Source organism: Equus caballus, chromosome 21 (assembly GCF_041296265.1).
Source record: "Equus caballus isolate H_3958 breed thoroughbred chromosome 21, TB-T2T, whole genome shotgun sequence".
Lineage (NCBI taxonomy): Eukaryota > Metazoa > Chordata > Mammalia > Perissodactyla > Equidae > Equus > Equus caballus.
Window position 1 is genome coordinate 14475968 of NC_091704.1, and position 19488 is coordinate 14495455.

At 57.4% G+C, this 19488-nt stretch overlaps 2 protein-coding genes across 4 annotated transcripts in view; both read right to left on the reverse strand.

Moving 5' to 3' along the window:
- Positions 1-10373: 10373 nt before the first annotated feature.
- On the reverse strand, positions 10374-14547 carry EPHX3 (epoxide hydrolase 3). Of its 3 annotated transcripts, none has more exons than XM_001914787.5 (8): positions 14288-14547; positions 13192-13567; positions 12938-13023; positions 12566-12723; positions 12342-12470; positions 11336-11439; positions 11109-11245; positions 10374-11018 (listed from the first exon to the last, which is right to left on the reverse strand). In XM_001914787.5, the coding sequence occupies exons 2-8, from the start codon at positions 13432-13434 to the stop codon at positions 10793-10795; spliced, it is 1083 nt and encodes a 360-aa protein (XP_001914822.2). In that variant the 5' UTR covers positions 13435-13567; positions 14288-14547; the 3' UTR covers positions 10374-10792. The 3 variants fall into 3 exon arrangements, with proteins under 3 accessions (XP_001914822.2, XP_023481095.1, XP_070102608.1); XM_023625327.2 differs by having other exon boundaries at positions 13192-13731; positions 14288-14393; XM_070246507.1 differs by lacking the exon at positions 14288-14547 and having other exon boundaries at positions 13192-14001.
- A 2248-nt stretch (positions 14548-16795) lies between these two features.
- Positions 16796-19488, reverse strand: part of BRD4 (bromodomain containing 4) — an 82858-nt gene continuing 80165 nt past the window's right edge. The window contains exons 18-21 of the mRNA XM_014734742.3: positions 19334-19464; positions 18973-19178; positions 18648-18888; positions 16796-18340 (exon numbers count right to left, since the gene is read on the reverse strand). Coding sequence (XP_014590228.2) covers positions 18272-18340; positions 18648-18888; positions 18973-19178; positions 19334-19464 — 647 coding nt within the window. The 3' untranslated portion in view covers positions 16796-18271. The remainder of the gene's footprint in view (positions 18341-18647; positions 18889-18972; positions 19179-19333; positions 19465-19488) is intronic.

Sequence of the window (19488 nt, forward strand, 5' to 3'; positions counted from 1 at the left end):
ACACCCAGCCTTGTGAACCCCGCTCCCAACACACACCCAGAGCCAGGGACCCAGAGAGCCAGGACCCCAACACAGACCCCCAGACACCCTGAAACTGAGGCCAGGCCGTCCTGAGAGGCTCGTGAACACACAGCACGATGCACAAATGCAGAGGCATGCGCAGAGCTTCTTGGGGCTTAAAATCTGAAACACCCGAAAGTCGGGCCCAGCCAGGCCTCGAGCCTGCGCAGGCACTTGCAGCCTCGACCTCAGACACGCACTAGGAGTCTCCTGCTTGTGGGCAAACACACACACACCCCTTCTTACTCTCTGCCCTCCCAGAAAGCCATCCCCTTACTCGCTTCCCGCGTGAAGCTGGAAGGTCCACCCCAGCCCCTCAGCCCCAGCCCATCCCCTACACAGCTTCACTGCTCAGTCTGGCTCAATTTGATCAAGTACCTTCTCCAGAATCAGTCATGCTGCAAAGTCGCCCTGCAGCTCACTCTGTCCCAGGGGTGAGAATGGGGGCCACCGAAAGGTCCCACCCACGCCCAGCCCTGGAGGGTCCCTCAGTCTGAGGAAGAAAAAGCCAGACACAGGCACCCCCAGCACTGTGGGCTCAGGGCTGGGCCAGAGGGAGGGCCAGAGTCTGGGGAGGGCACCCAGAGGGGGTTCTTTTTCGTTCATTCATTTATTCAACAAGTGGGTATAAAGCTCCAGCTCTCTGTCCGGCTTTGTTCCAGGGCTGGGGGTACACCTTCCTCCCCAGAGAGGGCTTCCCAGAAGAGGGTCCAGGGGGGAGCCTGGCCTGAGGATCTGGAGGAAAGATATCCCAGCAGAGGGACAGGTCTGCACCCAGAGGAGAGGGCAGATTTGGGAGGGAGAGTGGGCAGGCCAGGGGTCCTGCAGCCATGACGAGGAGGAGGAGAAAGAAGCCAAGCTGACCCCCTGGTACTGGCCTTGGTGATGATGCTGCAGGAGGGAGAAATGCGTCAGGGGTGAGGAGCCTGGGGGTCACCCACGAGGCAGCTGAACACCAGGGCTGAGCAGGGGGAGCCATGGTGGGAGACAGGGACATGGGCACCCCAGAGATCTCTGGGTAATTTTTAAATTTTGAAATAATTTTAAACACAGAATAATGCAATTTCCATATGCCCTTTGTCCAGATTCACCAACTGTGCCTATACTTGGCCACATTTGCTTTATAATTGTATATATACACTCTTATCTATCTATATGCTTTTGTATCTTTGAGAACAAGTTGCAGACATGATGTTCCTTTGCCCCTAAATTCATCAATATGTGTTTCCTAAAAACAAGGGCGTTCTCTTACGTAAACACACCACAGTTTTCACCCTCAGTCCATGGTGAAGGTCTCCGTTGCCCGATCAAACCCTCTATAGCATGTCTCCTTGCTGCTCCAGGGTCTAATCTTTGACCACGTGTTGCATTTAATCCTCATGTCTCTTGGTGTCCTCTAATCTGAATCAGTCCCTCAGCCCTCCCGTGTCTTTCACAACATTGACATTTTTGGAGAGTTGAGGTCACTGGTTTAGCAGAACGCCCCCAGTGGGCGGGCCTGCTGGTTCCTGGTGGCCGGGTTCAGGTTGTGCATCTTTGGCAGGATCCGCAGAGGCGATGCTGGTCCTCCCCGGCACATCGTATCAGGAGGCCCCTGACTTCGGTCCCAACAGTGGTGATGCTAAACTTTGATCACTTGAGTGAAGTCGGCCAAGTCTCTCTGGAGACTGTAAAGGTACGGTTCCATTCCCATCCCCCCGCCTTGTAAAGCATAAATATCCATATTGTGTGGGGAGACGCTTTGAGACTGTGTGAATATCCTGGTGCCCATCTAACTTTCACCCACTGGTCCTGGCATTTATTGATGATTTCTTCTGATGATTTTTTAATTGAGATAAAATCTGTGTAACATAAAATTAACCACTTATCATTTTAAAGTGTACAGTTCAGTGGCATTTAGTGCAACCATCACCTCTATCTAGTTCTAAGATATTTCCATCACCTCTAAGGAAACCTTGAACCCACTAGCAGTCACTTCCCATCCCCTCTCCCTCAGCCCCTGGCAACCACTAATCTGCTTTCTGTCTCTGTGGATTTGCCTGTTCAGAACATTTCATGTGAATGGAATCATACAATGTGTCGCCTTTTGTGTCTGGCTTCTTTTGCTCAGCGTGAAGTTTTTGAGGTTCATTCACATTGCAGCGTGTGTCAGAGCTTCGTTCATTTTTATGGTTGAGTAATATTCCATTGAATGGCTCTCACACATCTTATTTACCATCATACCTTGGATGACTTTTAAAGGCTGGAAGAGGAAGAGTCAAAGGAGGCAGAGAAAGACTGTTAGAGAGAAAGAAGAAGCATGAAGAGCCAAGGGTGAAAGGTGAATGACTGACCAGGACCCAGCATCACAGACGACCCCCAGCCCTGCTGAGGCTGGCAGATAGCCCAGCCTCAGGGGATGCTCAGACACTCCCATTGCAGACATGCAGCCCCCATCTGGGAGAGGAGCTATCCCCCCATCTCACAGATGCAGCCCCTGGGGGTGGGGGTGGGGGGCTCTGCCCATGTTAGGGTGACTTGCTTAGGGGCTTCCTAGAGGAAGAGCTGAGATTTGAACCAGGCCTGAGTGACTCCAGGCAACTTGGAGTGCCAGGGGGTTTGAGGCTGGGGATTGGGCAGAGGAAAGGACACAAGTTGCCTAGAAGGGGCAAGCCTAACTCACCCTGAGTGTGCTGAGTCACCAGGCCCCTGGGGCAGGCACAGCTTCAGTCCCTGCCTGTGCCCATCACCACAGGAGGGAATCCAAGCCCTCGGCACAGGGATCTGGGCCTGACCCTTTCCTGCCCACCCCTCAGCACACTGACCTCTGCCTTCTCACGGCCTTTGCTCGGGTTCTTCCTGCGGCCCAGGACACCCAGCTGGTTAAAAGGATCCTTCTGCTTCCTCCCCAAGCAGGAACTCACAGCAAATGTGTTCTCTTCAAAAATGCACTTTCTTCTAGTTATAGGGAATGCTCTGCTCTTTCCCACATCTGCCACCCCTGTGCCCTGCTGCTCCCTCTTTCTAGCATGCCTCCCCTCCCCCTACTCCTGTACCTAGTGAGTGCCCGTACATTCTGCAAGGTAGCAACTCCAGGCAGCCCTCTCTGCCCTCTGGCTCAGCCTCGTCCATAACAGGCTGGGGGTGTCTCTGTCCTGCCCTGTTTCCCTCTCAAGACTGGGGGCTCCCTGGGGACCAGGCATCACGAAGCATAGGGTGGGCACAGAGAGGGTGACATGGGAGGGTCTGGTGACTCAGGAAGTGGCTGAAGGAGTTGGGATGCCTAGCTCAGAAGAGCGGCCACAGGGGACCAGGACCACTCTCTTCAGTGCCATTCTGGGGGCCTCTGTTGTTGTTAGTGCTGTTAAGTCACTTCCAACTCCTAGGGACCCTGTGCACAGTGGAGCGGAACCCTGCTCTGTCTTTTTACATGACCCGCTCCCCTTCCAGCCCTGTACCAGACAATGCTCTGCTGCTATTCACAGGGATTTCGTGACCAATTTTTTCGGAAATGGGTGCCGAGGTCCTTCTTCCTGGTCTTAGTCTGGAAGCTCCACTGAAACCTGTCCGCCATGGGGAACCTGCTGGGACTTGAGATCCCAGTGGCAGAGCTTTCAGCATCACAGCAACACACAGCCACCACTGTATGACAACCGGCAGACCAGAGGAGTGATGTGGTTCCCTGACTGGGAAACAAACCCAGGCCATGGGGGTGAGAGCGCTGAATCTGAACCACTAGACCACCAGGGTTAGGGGTCTGGGGGTCCAGAAAAGGGTCTGGGAGTCCAGTACAAAGGTAGGGGCTTCAGGAGGGGCATGCTTTTCCCCTGACCCATCTGAGAAAGGATTTTCTGCTGAAATCTGGTCTAGGAGGTGCCGAGCTCCACATCACAAGGAGCAGCCAAGGAAACTGGTCACACGTTCTTCTAGGCAGGAAGTCCAGAGTCTGCAACTCTGCTGATCAGGCGGCCCGGGGTCTGTGGCAGACAGAGATGGCAAGGGAGCAGTAACCAGTAACGGTGAAATCGCAGGCTGAGGGCAGCGGGGACCAAAGGAAGAAAAACATTTACAGGGCCCCTACTGTGTGCCAGCCCCTTTAGGAAGCCCCCACGGCCCCAAGGGCACCCACTCAGCAAGCAGGAGGTGGGGTCCTGGCTCTGGGTTCCTGCTGCTGCCCTCCAACCATGGTGGCAGGACCAGTCCAAGGTGTCCACTGCTCGGGACAGGCCCATTGGAGCGACCATTCCCACGGCCTCGCAGTGGGCGGCCGCACGGTTCCCAATGTGGTGGGGGCAGGGTGGGCTTGAGCCTGCCTCCACTGCCCCAGCAGCCGCCTTGGCTGGGGAGTGCATTTCTCCTCAATGAGCTCAGTCCCCAGGGACGTGGGACCTGGGGCCAGGCCAAGACACAGCTGCTGGGCCCAGGCCCGCTGACCGGGAACCTGAGAACATGCCCTCAGCCTCTCCTCCAGGGACCACAGTCTCGCCCTCTGCACGCAAGCTGGGCCAGGCCCTCCTGCCCAGGCAGTGGGCCATGGGAGCCCAACAAGAACCCGCAGGCGTGAGGCTGCCAGGCTTGGGCAAGAGCGGAAAGCTGGATCTCAGGGTCTGTGGCTGCAGACCCAGCCAGGTCTCCTGGCACTGCCTCCCTGGGGTCCTCTCCTGCTCAAACCCTGCATGGCTCCCCACTGCCTGGAAGGACACCCTCCTCGCCTCACCAGCTTCACTTCTCTGCCTCCCATCCCTCCTAGTCTTTGCCTGGACTGTGCCCACTCCCAGGAGCACCCTTCTCATACCCCAAAGGCTCCCTTCGCCTGGCAGCTCACTCTAACCCTCCAGCCCGTCTCACCTTCCTTCAGTCACTCAACAAACATTACTGATGGTCAGCCCTGGGGACCTAGTGGTTAAGCTTGCCACTTTCCACTTTGGTGGGCCAGGTTCGGTTCCTGGGCATGGACTTACACCATCTGTCAGTGGCCGTACTGTGGTGGAGACCCACATATAAAGCAGAGGAAGACTGGCCACAGATGTTAGCTCAGGGTGAATCTCCCTCGGCAAAAAGAAGAGGAAGATTGGCAACAGATATTAGTTCAGGGCAAGTCTTCCTCGGCAAAATTAACAAACAAAAACATCACTGAGTACCTACTTGGTGCCAGGCCCTATTATAGGTAGAGGGGACCAAGACACAGCCAGGTCCTGCCCTGACACAGGAAACAGACAAGAAACAAGAAAGCAAACAAGAACCATCAAGTGTGACGTGAGCGAGGGAGAGATTTTAACGTGGGGGGGTCAGGACAGGCCTGGCTGACAAGGGGACATTGGAACTGAGACCTGAAGGAGGAGCAGGAGGCAGAAGGCAAGCAGCCAAGGGAGGGTGATCCAGGCCGAGAGAAAGGAGGCCTTGAGGATGAGCGGCGGGAGGATGAGAGGAGGCCCGGTGCTGGGTGCAGAGTGAGTGAGGGGTGGGAGGTCAGGGAAGCTGATGGGGTCCAGTCCCAAAGGACCAAGGAGTCTGGGATTCTCTCCCAAGCACAGTGGATGCCCCCGCGGGGTTTCAGCGGGGGAAGCTGATCTGACTGAGGTTGTGGAAGATCACTCCAAAGCTCTGCCATCTTTGCTCCCGGGGAGCGGTCCCTGTGACTGCACAGGGTCTCCTCTGGGCTCCCACGGCCTCTTCCCTCCACACAAGCCTGCCTGGCTCCCCCAGCAGATTCTGGGCTCCGTGGGTGCCTGTCTTGCTCACTGCCGAATCCCCCTTGTCTAGCATAGAGCCTGGCACACAGCAGGTGAGGTAACTGTCTGAACTGAATGATAATTGAATGAATGAAAATGCCTGGCACATCTTGGGGCAGAGGAGGACCCAGCAGCTGGGACGGAACGTGCCCAACGCCAGCCTGTGAAATGCCCGTGTCTGAACACAGACACATCCACTCGCCCAGTTAGATCAGGGCTACGTCAGAGGAAGGGATGGGGGCTGGTGGGGCTTCCTGGAGAAGGAGAAGGCGTGAGAACTAAAGAAAGGGGAGTCGAGAGAAGAAAATTCACTTCAATCGAGCACCTGCCGGCTCTGCAGGGGAAGAGGGGAGGCCACCCCCAACCCCTTCTGGGGGCAGTGGCTTCCCTGCCTTAGGACCTTCCATTGGACCGGTATCCAATAGGGTGTCTTGGCCTCATGGGCCCTGGGCTCAGATCACTCCAATCTTCCAAGCCCATGGCCTCACCCAGGACCCCATCTCTCCCTCTGAACCATGACGCTCTGATGTCCCCTAACTGCTTGTCCTTGCCTCCCTGGCTCCTGAAACTTGCCTTCCTTCCTGAAGGTGTAGCACTTGTCCTACCCACCTTTCCTCCTGCTTCAGAGAAGGGGAGTGCCTCCCTGGGGCTTTACATTACCTCTGCTCTTGGCCATAGGTTGAGGTCTCATCTGCAAAAAGGTGGAATCTGCAGCGAATGCTCATCTCACATTCCCGCAGCCCCCAAGCTCCTCTGCATCTCCCCTCACTGCTGGCTGCATTCTTCCCCTTCTCCACACCCTCTACCCCGAGAGGCTGACCTCTACAGACTGTATCAATGGACATCCTTGTGCTCTGGTTTCCAGGTGGGTTGGGCCAATAGGAGGCACTGGCAGAAGATGAAGCAGGAGAGAACAGGATATTAATCCTCCTGCAACCCTCCCTGTAGGGTCTCCTCAGCTGACTGTGTCTCTTTACCAAAGGCCCTATCCACACAAATGTCTCTCTGGGCTCAGCTAACATCCTTCCTTCCCCTTGCTCAGTCAGGGAGACCCAAAGATGGCCGTGGCTCTCCATGGATGCTGCACTGATCCCTGTCAGCTTCCCCAAACTCTGCCCATTGTGTCGGGTCCCTGTAGCAAACCTACCTCAAATTACCCCATTTGAATGTGTCAGTTGTTTCCTCCAGGCTCGGACTGGGGTCCCCATTCTCCCCCACCATCCCTGTGTAGCTCTCTCCGAGCATCCAAGCTCTCTGTCCTCAGCCTCCACAGCCAGGTGTCCTCCACGATCCGCATGGCTCCATTTCTGAAGTTTCTCAGCAGTTTTTTTGGTTTTTTTTTTTGAGGAAGATTAGCCCTGAGCTAACTGCTGCCAATCCTCCTCTTTTCGCTAAGGAAGAATGGCCCTGAGCTAACATCCGTGCCCATCTTCCTCTACTTTATATGCAGGACGCCTACCACAGCATGGCTTTTGCCAAGCAGTGCCATGTCCGCACCCGGGATCTGAACCGGCGAGCCCCGGGCCACCAAGAAGCGGAACATGTGAACTTAACCGCTGCACCACCAGGCGGCCTCTCTCAGCAGCTTTTGACCCCATGGGCTGTGCTTCCCCTCCTTGAAATTCCCCCTCTCCACTCCCACCCCACACTTGCCTGCTTCCCCTCCTACCTCCGTGGTCTTTCTCCTCTGCCTGTCCCTTAGATATTGGGGACCCCCAAGGCTCAGTCTCCAGTCTTGAGCTCCACTCTGTTCTGGGGAGACTTCATCCTCTCTCCCAGCTTCACTGCCCCTCTGCCCCACCACTCACCGATGCTCACTGGGACATCTTTGTCTTTAATCTATTAGATGCTCCTAGGTCCCTGTCCCAGGGGTCCAGCCCCCTCAGATTGCACATGATCCAAACCTGCTTCTGGCCTTCCTGGCACATCTGCTCCTCCCCCAGGACCTAGACTTGGGCCTCCACCTTCCATTGCCTGGACTTCACACATCCTCCTTCCAGGCCTCCCCAACCTCAGTCTTCCCCCTCCGGTCCTGCTCCTCAGCAGGCCCCAAGTAATATTCCAGACACACAGATTTGTCCAGAACCCTCCCCTGATGGCTGCCATGAAGCTGGGGATCGAGCTCCTTGCCTGGTGTTTGAAGCCCTTTGCAATCCCACGTCTTCCCATCCCAGACTTTCCTCCCGCTCTCACGGAAATGCTAAATCACCTAGCACAGGAGGCTTCCGTGGATTGGAGCACATCCTTGCAGGGTTCAGCTCCAAGGCCGCCTCCTCCAGGCAGCCTTTCCTTCCTCCCCTCAGGTAAGTGCCCCTCTCCTGTTCCTCATCCCACTCGGGCCTGACTGCACAGAGTTGGGAGCGTCTGTGCCCGGCTCCGGCGGGGCCAGCGGCTTAGAGCGGGTGGCAAGGACCCCAGAATGCGTGAATCAGTGAATAATGAGTGAATGAAGGAAGGCGGTCCAGAAGCGGGCGCTCACAGCGGGGAGAGGGAGGCCGAGCCCGGAAGGAGCCTCGGCCCGAGCCGCCCCCTTCCGAGACCTGGGTCTCCGCTCTCGCCCAGAGTCCGGAGCGCGCCCCGCCCCTCGGCCGGAAGAAAGGCGCGCCCGGATTGGCTCAGGCTGGGAGAGGCGGGCTTCGGCCGAGCCCGGAGTCGCTATTGGCTCACTGGCCAGGACTCTGCCCAATCAACGCGATCGCTTCCCTCCCCCGGCCCAAGACGTCGTCCTTTTCCCGCCCGCAGCCGTGGAGGCGGAAGACGGCGCCTCCTCGTTACCCTGGCAACCGTCGGCGGACCCCGTCGCCTTGGCAACGGCCCGAGGCCTCCAGTCAGCCTTCGCCTGGGCCCCTCCGGTCGCCCAGACAACCACTACCCGTTCCGGTCAACCGTCAGCCCTTTCCCCGTCGCCCTGGCAACCGCAGCCAGCCCCGCCGCCCGCTGGACCCACGGTCCTCAGGCTGCCCGCGGGCCTCCTCGCCCCAGACCTCCACCGTCCCGGAGCTCAGAGGCCCCTGCTCCTGCCGCCCACCTCTCCGCCCCCAGGGGGCACTGCTCCCGCCCTTGCAGGGCCCGGGGGATGGGTTGGGCCCTGGGGGTCCTGGCTTGGGTCGGGCTAACGTACCGCCCGGCGCTGAGGCTGTGCGCAGCCCCCAGCTGGCCGGTCTCCCCGCTCGCACTCCTGCGTGGGACTGTCCAGCCGCCACAGGGAACTTTTCAAAATACAAACCATGTCCCTCCGCTGCTGAAATCTACCCCCTTCCGCCCCCCACCCCCCACCCCGCTCCCCTTGAGAATTGAATCCAAACTCCTCAGCCCGTGGCGGTCTGGCGTGGCCTCTTCTCCCGCGTGCCTCCTCCCTCGCTCTGCCCTGGTAGCCACTAATCCCCGCGTTGTTACTCCAGTCGCCTGAACTTATTCCCGCCTCCCACCCCCCCTATTTACTGCTCCCCGCTCCTGGAAAAGTGTGTCCCCCAGCTAGGGAAGCCTTTCCTGAGCCCCATCACACACGCACATAGCTCTATGCCTCATCTGTGCTCAGCTCCAGAATCGGGCTACATTCTTGCTCACACACCATCCCCAGCGCCTAGAAGAGTGCCTGACACAGTTGACGAGTGGATGTTACGTTGGGGAGGGCTGGGGGTGGGGGAGGAAATCAGCGGGCAGGTTTTGGCCAGGAAGGCCCATCCCAGAGATAAGAAGATGTATTTCTGTGGTCTGCTGGGTCCCCAGAGGGATTCATCATGCTGCAGGTCATGACAGTGTCCCCAAAGGCCAGGCAATGGCCGGGGTGATAGAAGCTGATGCTGTGACCAGCCTGAGGCTGGGTGATCCACCCTGGACTTGCACTGCCCTTGTTTGGAGGCTGGAGCCTGGGACCCCCCAGCAAGAATCAGCAGAAACTGTGGTTAATTTGGAGCAGAAGATTCCAGGAGCTAGAGAGGCAGCCATCAGATCCCAGATGGCCCTTCAGGGAGCTGGTCACTTCCTGTGCCGAGTCCAGGCTCTCACATATCCTAATAGAATGGGGAGCTATTTTCCCATGGATCTGAGTCAGGGATCCCAGGGATCTTTTCCAGGCTGCAGCAAGAGAACTTGACCTTACAAGGCCTGGAGTCACAACCAGGAGGAAGATCGTGGGAGCTGCCCAGGGCCTGGCTGGAGAGGAGTCTGGACGTCCACTTGACTGCCCATGAGGGTTTTCCCTTGGCAAGGTGATCAGGGGCCAGGCAGGGAGGCACTCTTCTCTAGGAATAACCTCATCAGCACTGTCCAACAGAACTTTTTTTTTCTTTTTTGGTGAGGAAGATTGGCCCTGAGCTAACATCTGTTGCCAATCTTCCTCCTTTTGCTTGAAGAAGATTGTTGCTGAGTTAATATCTGTGCCAATCTTCCTCCATTTTGTAGGTGGGACGCTGCCACAGCATGGCTTGATGAGGAGTGTGTAGTTCCACACCTGGGATCTGAACCTGCAAACCCCGGTCCACTGAAGCAGAGTCTGTGAATTTAACCACTGTGCCACACCAGGCCAGCCCCTCTGATACAAGTTTTTATGTTGATGTGGCAAAGTGAACCCTTGAAATATGGCTAGTGTGACTAAGGAACTGCACTTTTAATTGTTATTTAATTTTAATTAATGTGCATTTAAATTGAAGTAGCCCGATGTGGCTATCAGTACCACATTGGACAGAGCAGCATTTAGCTGAAGACCCAGACTGGGCATGGAAGCTGGGGACAGGAAGGTCAGACTTTATGGTTTGTGCAGCTCTGGCAGCCAACTCTGGCAAGAAAAGTGGTACCCCTGGGAGGGAGGGGTAGGACACTAGGCATCTAGCTCTGAGGAGGAGAGGCATACCTGGTTCCCTGGGGTCAAAGAGCTTGCTCACACGGGCACACATACACCTATGTGTGAGCATATGGGTTGGCGTGCCTGAGGGCACCCAGAGATGCGCGATCCAGGAGTGCATCTGTGTATGTATGTCATATGGACTTCTAGGTGCACGCGGGCCAGTGAGCGAGGGCCACTAGTCCAGCAGGTCTTGCAAGAAGGCCCACATGTACTGGTGCATTTCCTTGGGGTGGCTCTGTGGGATCCAGTGCCCTGTGCCTGGCAAGATGTGGGCCTCCAGCCGGCCTGGCACAAAGCGGCTGCTGATGGCACCCACCAGCCCCTGCTCCAAGTAGGGGTCCTTCTCCCCCCACAGCAGCAGTGTGGGAGTGGCCAGTTCCTGGGACTCCAGGGGGAAGTTCCTGTGGTCAAGACAGACAGGCAGAAAGATGGCTGCCCCCGGCCCCTGCCCCCACAACTCTCCTGATCTTCTGCCCTGAGTCTGGTCTCACCTGAAGAGGTTTCGGTAGTAGTTGAGGGGCCCAATGAGGCCACCGGGCTGTGAGAAGTCATAAAGGAAGGCCTCAAGCTCGCTGGGGGTCAAGTGTGGGATGCCCCTCTTGTGGTGGGTGAGGGTGGTCTTCAGGATCTGGGCACACAGCAGGACTCTGGCTTCATTCCCAACCCACTCCAAATTTGCTACCCTCCACCCACCCCTGGGGCCTTCACCCTACTGCACCTGGAAGTCAGACATGGACAGCAACTTCTCGGGCAGCCAGGGAAGCTGGAACAGGAACATGTAGTTGGAACGGAAGAACTGGCCAATGTGGCGCACAGAGTAGTCTGGGGGGAGGGGAAGGCAGGCGTGAGGCCTGGGCCTGGCGTGGCTCCACACCCCTGCACCCCTACGCACATCCAGGTCAGGCACACAGGTGTGTCAGCACTCAAGAATGTCACCCGTGCCTGCCTGAGCCTGTGAGGACGCTCAAAACCACTTGCCAGACCCGGGCACCAGTTTCCTTCTGTGCTGAGTGATCACTGTACCCACAGAATGGGGGTCTCTCCCTATAGCTCCCAGGAACCCCCACACCGCTGGTGTGCTTTCCCTGTTCAGGCCCGGATGCATTTCCCCTGCTTCATTCAACAAACACTTATTGAGCACCTACTGTGTGCCAGGCCCTGTTCTAGACCCTGGAGACAGCAGTGAATGAGAAAGACAAAACTCCCTTCAAGGGAGCTGACAGTCTAGAGATGGAGACAGACAAGAAACAACAGCAAAAAAGAGAGCAAGCGAGCAAGCATGGAGCTATGACCACAGTGCCGGGAATTGAAATCAGGTGACATGATTGACACCGCATAGCCAGAGATGGTGTCTCATGCTATTGTGGTTGCTTAGTTATCTATGTCTTCCCTGCCAGAAGAAAGCCTCTCTCTCCTCAGTTTCCCCAACTGGACCATGTGGATGATAACATTTTCGAAAGCCCAGGAGGCTTGTGTAGGTTACTGTATGCAGGCTCCTTGTCACGGCAATTGTTACCGTGTTTTTGAAGTGTTCAAAAAACGTGGGTTACTCCTAAGCATACTGTCATTGATTGTAGATTGGGAATGCCACAGGGGAAGGGACCTAGGTCCATTGCTGCGCCCCCAGCCCCTGCAGTGCTGACTGGTAGACGGAGAAGTGTAGGCACGGACACACGGCCCTTCACACAGGCACATCCCACACAGTGCCAGGCACCCCAACACACCTTGGTACACAGACATAGGGGCAGCACTGACCACTACCAGCCGTTCAACCAAGGATGGGTAGTAGATGGAGAAATTCCAGGCTAGGAGTGCACCCCAGTCGTGGGCCACGAGGATGCACTTGGAGTAACCTGGGGGAGTCAGAGGAACTGGAGTAAGGGCGATGCCAGGCAGAGGTGGGGTAGGTGTTGGGGAGGCCAGGGCAGAGATGGGGGAGCATCCCCACCCAGGCCCAGAATGACATCCTGGATATCAGCCATTAGCAGGTCGATGGTGTAACAGTCCACATCCCTTGGTGCATCTGAAGAGCCGTATCCCCGAAGATCCACAGCCACCACGTGGAAGCGGCCCTGGAACTCCCGCAGCTGGTAGCGCCAGGAGAACCTGTCGGGTGGGCACGGAATGGAGATTGCATCAAGGTGCACCTGCACCCCAGCAGGGGCCTTCTGTGACTCCACCTTCCCGCCCTGGACTTCCCAGAAGGGAGGATGGGGAATTCCCGGCTGAGCGTGAGGTCACCTGGCCTGGAATCCAGGGCGGTGTCAACATGGACACCTCTTTGTTCCATCCCTTCGGGGCCCCTGGGTCTCAGACATACCAGTTCTCCGGGAAGCCGTGCAGAAACAGCATGAGGGGCCCGTTGCCGCGTCCAGCGGAGACATAGTGCAGGCGCAGGCCAGAGCTCTGGGGGAGGGAGGGCACAGTCTGAGAGCGAGGGAACCCCTCCTCCGTAGGCTTGAACTCCCAGCCGTGTGCCGACCCCGGTTTGGATTCAAACATTTGCTCTCTGCTCCCCGCGCCCGGCCCACAGGTCCCGCCTCCCAGGCCCAGAGAGCGCCCCCGCGTGCTCACCCTGAGGGTCAGGAAGCAGTGCTCGCCCAGCGCGGGGTCGCTCAGGCAGGCGGGCGGGGCGCGCCGGGGGCGCCCGCAGCAGCCGCGCCGGGGCCGGCACAGCACGTGCGCGAGCGCGATGCAGCCGTAGCCGGCGGCGGCCACCAGCGCCGCCGAGAACACGAGGCTCCACATGAAGGCGCGCAGCAGCTTCAGAGTGAGGCGCGACGGCGCCAGCAGCGCCGTCACCACCAGCTCGGGCATGTCGCCGCGACCCGGGCCGACTGTGGCGCCGCCGTCGGGGATCTGGGCGGGGGGCGCGGGCTGCGGCGGAGAGGCGGGACCCGGGCCGGGGAGCCCACCGCCTTGGGCCTGGGGCCGCTCCGTGCCGCCGGGCCTGCCGAACGCGCCGAGAGAAGAGGCGGGCGACTCAGACTGAAGCCGCCACCGCGCACGACTCACCTAACTGCCAGGCAAAACTCGGGGGCGACGGCGACAGGGAACAGGGCCGGGGCGCGGGGCGGGGCCGGCCAGGACCAGGCTTCGGCGGCTGGAAAGGGGCTTTGGGAGAAGGGTGCGAGGGGCCGGAGTTGTGGGCGGGGCCCAGGAGGGCTCGGGCAGGGCTTAAGAAGGGGCGGGGTCTAGGAGGCCCCGCAGCAGGTGGTGGGGTCTCAGGTCTAGAGGGCATCGAGTCCTGCTTGCACAGTAGCGAGGAGGCGCCGTGGGGAGAGGGCCGGGGCCTGAGTGGGGGCGGGGCCATGCAGAGTGGGTGCGGCCTCCGAGCCGGAAAGGTGGATCTGCCTGGGCCTCGGAGCGTGGAGGGCTGGGGGCGTGGCGAGGGCGGAGCCTACAGGAGGCGGGGCCGAGCGCTGGGCGGAGCAGGCCCGGGGCTGGGCCAATGAGAGGTGGGCTGGGCCGGAACCTAATATGGCGGGGCGGCGGGCCCGGAAGCGGAAGGAGAGGGACTGGCAGCAGCCTGGCTAGGATCGGGAGGGAGCCGCGGACGGTCGCCGCACCCTCAGGAGGCCTCAGAGCCCCTGCCACCGCCCCCTGGGAGCTCCCCGCCCTGGAGCGCAGGACCCTCCCCTCAGCTTGGCTCCGAAAGACCTAGCGGCACCTTCACCCGGTCCCGGTTCCAACGGAAGGCTCCAGCGGCCTCGACCCCTCGCCAGCCTCGCGTTGGCCTGGCGCGTCCGCCGGCCCGCCCCTGCACAGCTGTAATTGGACGCCGGGGTTATTGACATGCGGGAGACGGGTCCGCCCGGAGCCAATCGGCAGGCGCGGAGGCCGAGCTCCTCCAGGGCAGCCTCTGATTCCTGAAAGACAGGCCCGGCAGGGGTCGGAGCAGCGCCGGCCCGCCTGGGTCACTGGGCCTCTGGCCGAAAGAAAGAGGAACCGGGCAGGACCAGGCGAGAGTCCTGGCAGGGCAGCTGCTTCCACCTCCTGTTTTGCAACACTCCCCCAAGATCCTGACCATTTCAGGGTCACTCATCATTTAACCCTTATAACCTCCGGAGATGTAGGTACTACTATCACATCCCTGTTACAGACCCCAGCCTGAAACTGCCTCAGGCCAGACAGCTGACTAAACAGCACCCCAGGATTTAGGCAGAAAAGCAGCAATTTGAATTCTACCTCTCCTTCCACTGGAGACTGCCAACGGAACGCTTTTACCTTTCTTCTGGCGGGTTACCTCAGTCTCTCTAAACGTGCTTATGTGGCTGTTTCCTGACTACCTATTCCGGGCGTTATCCCTCGACTCACCCAAGTCACCACAACTGGATGTGCTGTTTCCATTTTTAGTTTTTCTCTTGGTTCCTCTTAAATACTCCACTCATCCCTTCGTTTTCGTCACTTCCCACCCTCTTCCACCTCTACTGTTAACCTTACCTTTGTATTGTCAAGACTGCTATTATACTGTCTTGGGACCATAATTACGTCCGTGGGTTGCTACTTAAAGGGGAACAGTGGTTTCCGTGGTTCTGCCTCAGTTAACAATGCATCTCGGAGTCGAGTAAACTTCCATGATTACACTGCTTGTATTGTACAAACACTTGTTCTCCCTGCACTGATTACCTCGCTTTCTTGTCTTGCGTGATTAGCCTGTGTCATAGCTTTGGTTTCTTTTACACTTTCCATCAAATCAGTTCTCTGACCATTTGATGATCCTGGCATCCCTTCCTGAGCCTTCTAATCTGGGTGCATGGCTGGTGGGTGTCTGGGGACCTCCCTTCTTCCTCTGCTACACAACACTGCCTCCCACATCCCCCCCCCCCGCCCCCCCAATCCCCACCCCAGTTCTACCGTGAAACAAAAAGACACTGGTAGTCACAGGATGGTAATTTTATATTCAGTACAAATGTTTATTTTTGCAATGAGAACTGCACAAAAAAAAAAAAAACCTTTAGTATATAAGTGAAAAGTCTACGAATTCCCTTCTACAAATGTCTAAAGTGTTTAATACAAGTCTCAGATTCACTGACATAATTATTGGCCAAGCGATCCGTGCATACAGTACAGTGGGGGCTTGTACACACCTCTTACTCGTGTATAAGACTAAGATGTCTAGTACTGTGGGAGGGACTGGGAAATGGCCAGAGAAATTAAATAATAGATCCAAGTTCTAATTACAACCCAGTTAGAGAAACACCCATCAGGGAGGTGTGGAGAGGGCCATGGCAGAGTTAAATCTTTAGAAGGAAGGTGCAGACAAAACTATTTCTCCAGCAAAACACTCGGACCTGGCCTGGGAAAGTTCCTGAACAAAACACGAAACAAAAACGAGGGAGGTGGGACAAGATGGAAAAAACCTCAAAGAACCAAAATATCAAGTCACACTGGAACCAGCACAGTGGTATATGAGGAAGTGCCTGTGGAGGACAAGGGGCAGTGGGGGACCTCAGGCTGGATGCCTGAACTACACCCTCACTAGGAGGTTGGGCAGATCCCCAACACAAGACAATACAGGGCCTTTCTGGTTGAAGAAGAAAGGGGGATGTGGGTTTAATAACAGTGCTAGAAATGTTTCGATCAGTTTGTGTCTCTGCATACATATACAAGATAAACTTTCATCTTATATCCTAGGGGCCGCTCCTGGGTGCCACCCTGGCCTGTGGCATACTAGTGGGCACAAAACACAGGCAGGGCAGCAACCTGGCAGGCTCTCTTGGGCAGGAAGGTGTGCGTGCGTGTCTGTGTGCGTGCGGAGTGAGGATCCTATTTGGGGGGATGTACACTTATCTAAGAATATCTGGTTAACCCTGAGCTTAAATGAAAGTAGTTAGAGGCAGGCAAGGTGGGACCCAAGTCCTCTGGTGAGAGGGGGACCAGGATGGAGGAGGGAGAAGGGGAAGAATACTGCCTGGAGTATGGCCAGGTTCTGCTGGAGCACATTACCCGCCTAGGAGGCCACGGTCCACAGGAAGAACGGGTACCTGGGCTCTCTGTCACAGCTTCGGGTTGGAGTGGCAGCTCCTGCTCAGGGACAGCAGGGTCAGGCCTCGGGAGAGGGCTCGGTGGCCCCTGGTGGTAGTTCTTGTACAGAAGGGGTCTGGGGTCTGAGGTGCCCCTGGGCCTAGCCTAGGCAACAGGTGGTTCACAAAGAAATGTCAGGGAGACACCAGCATTAAAAAAGAGAGATGTGTTTATTCCATGATCAGTACAGACCAAATGCATATTCACCGTATGAAAGTCAAACCAGTCAGTGACTCCAGAGTTTGGCCAACACCGAGGCACCAGCGTCGTGGTGTAGAGTGGGTTCTCATGGCACGCGTAACCTCACCAAGGTCTCCAATTATAAAATTAAAAAAACAGTGGGGGAAAGGGCAGCTGGCTGGTTGGGCTGGGCGCTGGGCAGGGAGCTTCTGCCTCAGCCTGTGGCCTTGGGCCCTGGTGCCTGCCTTGTGCCCTGGCCCTTCCTTTCCTGGTAAAAAAACAACTCAAACAGATTTGACGTTAAAAAACAAACAAAGCAGCAGCCAACGAATAAGAGGGAAAAAAGGGAAAAGAAAACTCATTTTTCTGGTTTTATAATTAAAAATAGACTAATAAAGTTTGAAAATGAGTAAAATATAGGCAGTTTTTTTGTGTTTTGTGTGTTTTGTGTTGTTTTTTTGTGGGTTTTTTTTTTTTATACCAGTTTGGTGGAGTCACCAACAAACTTCAAACAAACATATGCCAACTATGTTTCACTACACAGTACAGCCACGGTCACACACTACCCACAGCGCGGTGGCAGCCGCCGCTCAATGAGGAGACGATCACACCATTTCGGAGATAAGCAGTGCCATTGTGTCTGGAGGAGAAGAGAGAATTAAAAATAAAATAGAATCCAACAAAAAATATATATATAGAAAAAAAACCCAGAAACACAGGTGGGAAGGAACTGACTTTGGTTGGTGGCCTCACTCGCCGGGCGAGGCCGGCCCACACACGCATGTGTGACAGTCACCACGCCCTGGATTGCCATGGACACACACACACCTCCACGGCACTATTCCCTTTTGCACAAGCGAACACTTACAGAGAGCGGCTCTCGATTAAAGGCTTGTGGGGGGAGGGTGGGGGGGGGGGTCTGTTCAAGGCAAAGTCAGTGCCAGCAAGGGGGTGGGCCAGCGCCCTCGCCTGCCTCCAGCTCACGTAGGCCTGCCCTGGTCGCCTGGGAGTGGGTGGCGGTGGCTGGGGTGTGGGCAAGGACTCCTGGCGGCAGGACGTCACAAACGTGATGTTCTCAGGGACAGAAAACCAGTCACGGTGGCGGCAGCAACGATGTCCTGTGTATACTTGTGTAGACATTTGGCGGAGAGAAGAGCCTCTGCCCCACACACGGGGATGTGGGGCTTGGGTCTGGCCGGCACTTGCTTGTGTTGAGGCGTGCTCTGAGCTGATGTCCTGTGAGGGGTGGCGGGGCGTCCGGCTGGCTGTAAGGCAGACAGGCTCTGCGATCCTCAGCTGCCCATCAGACCTGCCCGGGTGTAGCATGCAGGAGGGCCAGGCCCAGCGACACCCCTGTGCCACTGCTACCGCCTCCACTGCCGCCCCTAACACTATGGAGAGTCAACGTTTTGCCAGAAAATCAAAGTCAGAAGTCACCTAGGTGCTCTCAGAAAAGATTTTCTTCAAATATTGACAATAGATCACTCTGGAAATTCATGTCAATGGTAGCTGCCATCTGGAGGGGAGAGGAGGGAGGGAGGCAGGGAGTGAGACTCGGTGCCCAGCCCTTGCTTTGGCTCCCAAATCTCCCCACACGTCCCCCTCATCTCCAGCATCGGGCCTTAACTCAGGGCCCACACCCTGGAACCTCCCGGCACTAGGCCCAGAGGCCAGCATTGTGCAGACAAGCAGAAGCCCTGCCCCAAGCACCCGCCTCTCAGAAAGTGACCGCCCCCACCCCTCTCTGGGTTCAGGGTCCCCAGTCCCGCTCCTCCAGGAGTGGACCCCTGGTTAGTGGGTTCCACCAGAGTCCCCCCACTCACTGCTTCCCGGCGTCTTCGCTCCTGCTCCCGCTTTCGGGCCAACTCCCTCTGCTGGTCCAGCATGGACTGGGGCTGGGAGCTCTGGGCCTGGGGGGCAGCGGCGGCGGCGGCCACAGCAGCTGCCTGTTGCTGCTGCTGCTGCTGCTGCTGCTCCTGCCGCTGCTGCTGCTGCTCCTGGCGACGGCGCGCCTCTTCGTGGGCTCGCCGAGCCTGCTCCAGGGCATCCTCATCCTCTCGGCTCCTGAGCAAGCAGGGCTTCAGGTCGGTCTGGGGGCCGGTGCAATCCCCAGGAGCCGCCGTGCCCCCGCCCAGAGCCTGCGCCCACCTCATGCGCTCCTGCCGCAGCCGCTCCTTCTCCTTCTCTGCATGCTCGGCCTGCGCCTTCAGGGCCTTCTCGCGCTCCTCCTTCTCTCGAGCGGCGCGGCGGAACTGCTCAAAGCTGTCACTCGACGACTTGGCTGTGGAGGACGGGGTGGTGGGATGCTTCTGCACCAGGCTAGCCCAGGAACCCATGTTCTTGATTTTTAGGTCCTGTGAGGCAGAGACACCACAGGGCGGGTGAGGGGCCCTGCTGTGTCTGGACTCCTCCTGAGAAACCTAAAGCCTGAGGGCGTGGGAGGGAAGACCCGCCTCTGGCACCTCCCTGGGGTGGGCATGAGGGACACTTGGGGGCCTGCTGTCTCTACCTTTTTGGGTGCAACTGGCGTCTTCGGCTCCTGTTTCTGTTTGTCCTTGTCAGGGGCCCCTGGTGGGGGTGCATTCTGCTCAGGGGGCCGGATCACTGGCCTCCCAACGTCCACGGGCTTCATCTCGGGCCCTGAAACACAAACAGCCCGTGGGC

Bases quoted from the DNA above. Each gene is read 5' to 3' on its own strand.
- EPHX3 (XM_001914787.5), bottom strand. From the start codon at position 13,434: ATGCCCGAGCTGGTGGTGACGGCGCTGCTGGCGCCGTCGCGCCTCACT. The intron at 12,471-12,565 runs GTGGGGATGCTC...TGACTCCCCCAG, and splicing joins GGATGTCATTCTGGGCCTGG to GTTACTCCAAGTGCATCCTC. The intron at 11,019-11,108 runs GTGAGACCAGAC...TCTTGACCACAG, and splicing joins TACTACCGAAACCTCTTCAG to GAACTTCCCCCTGGAGTCCC.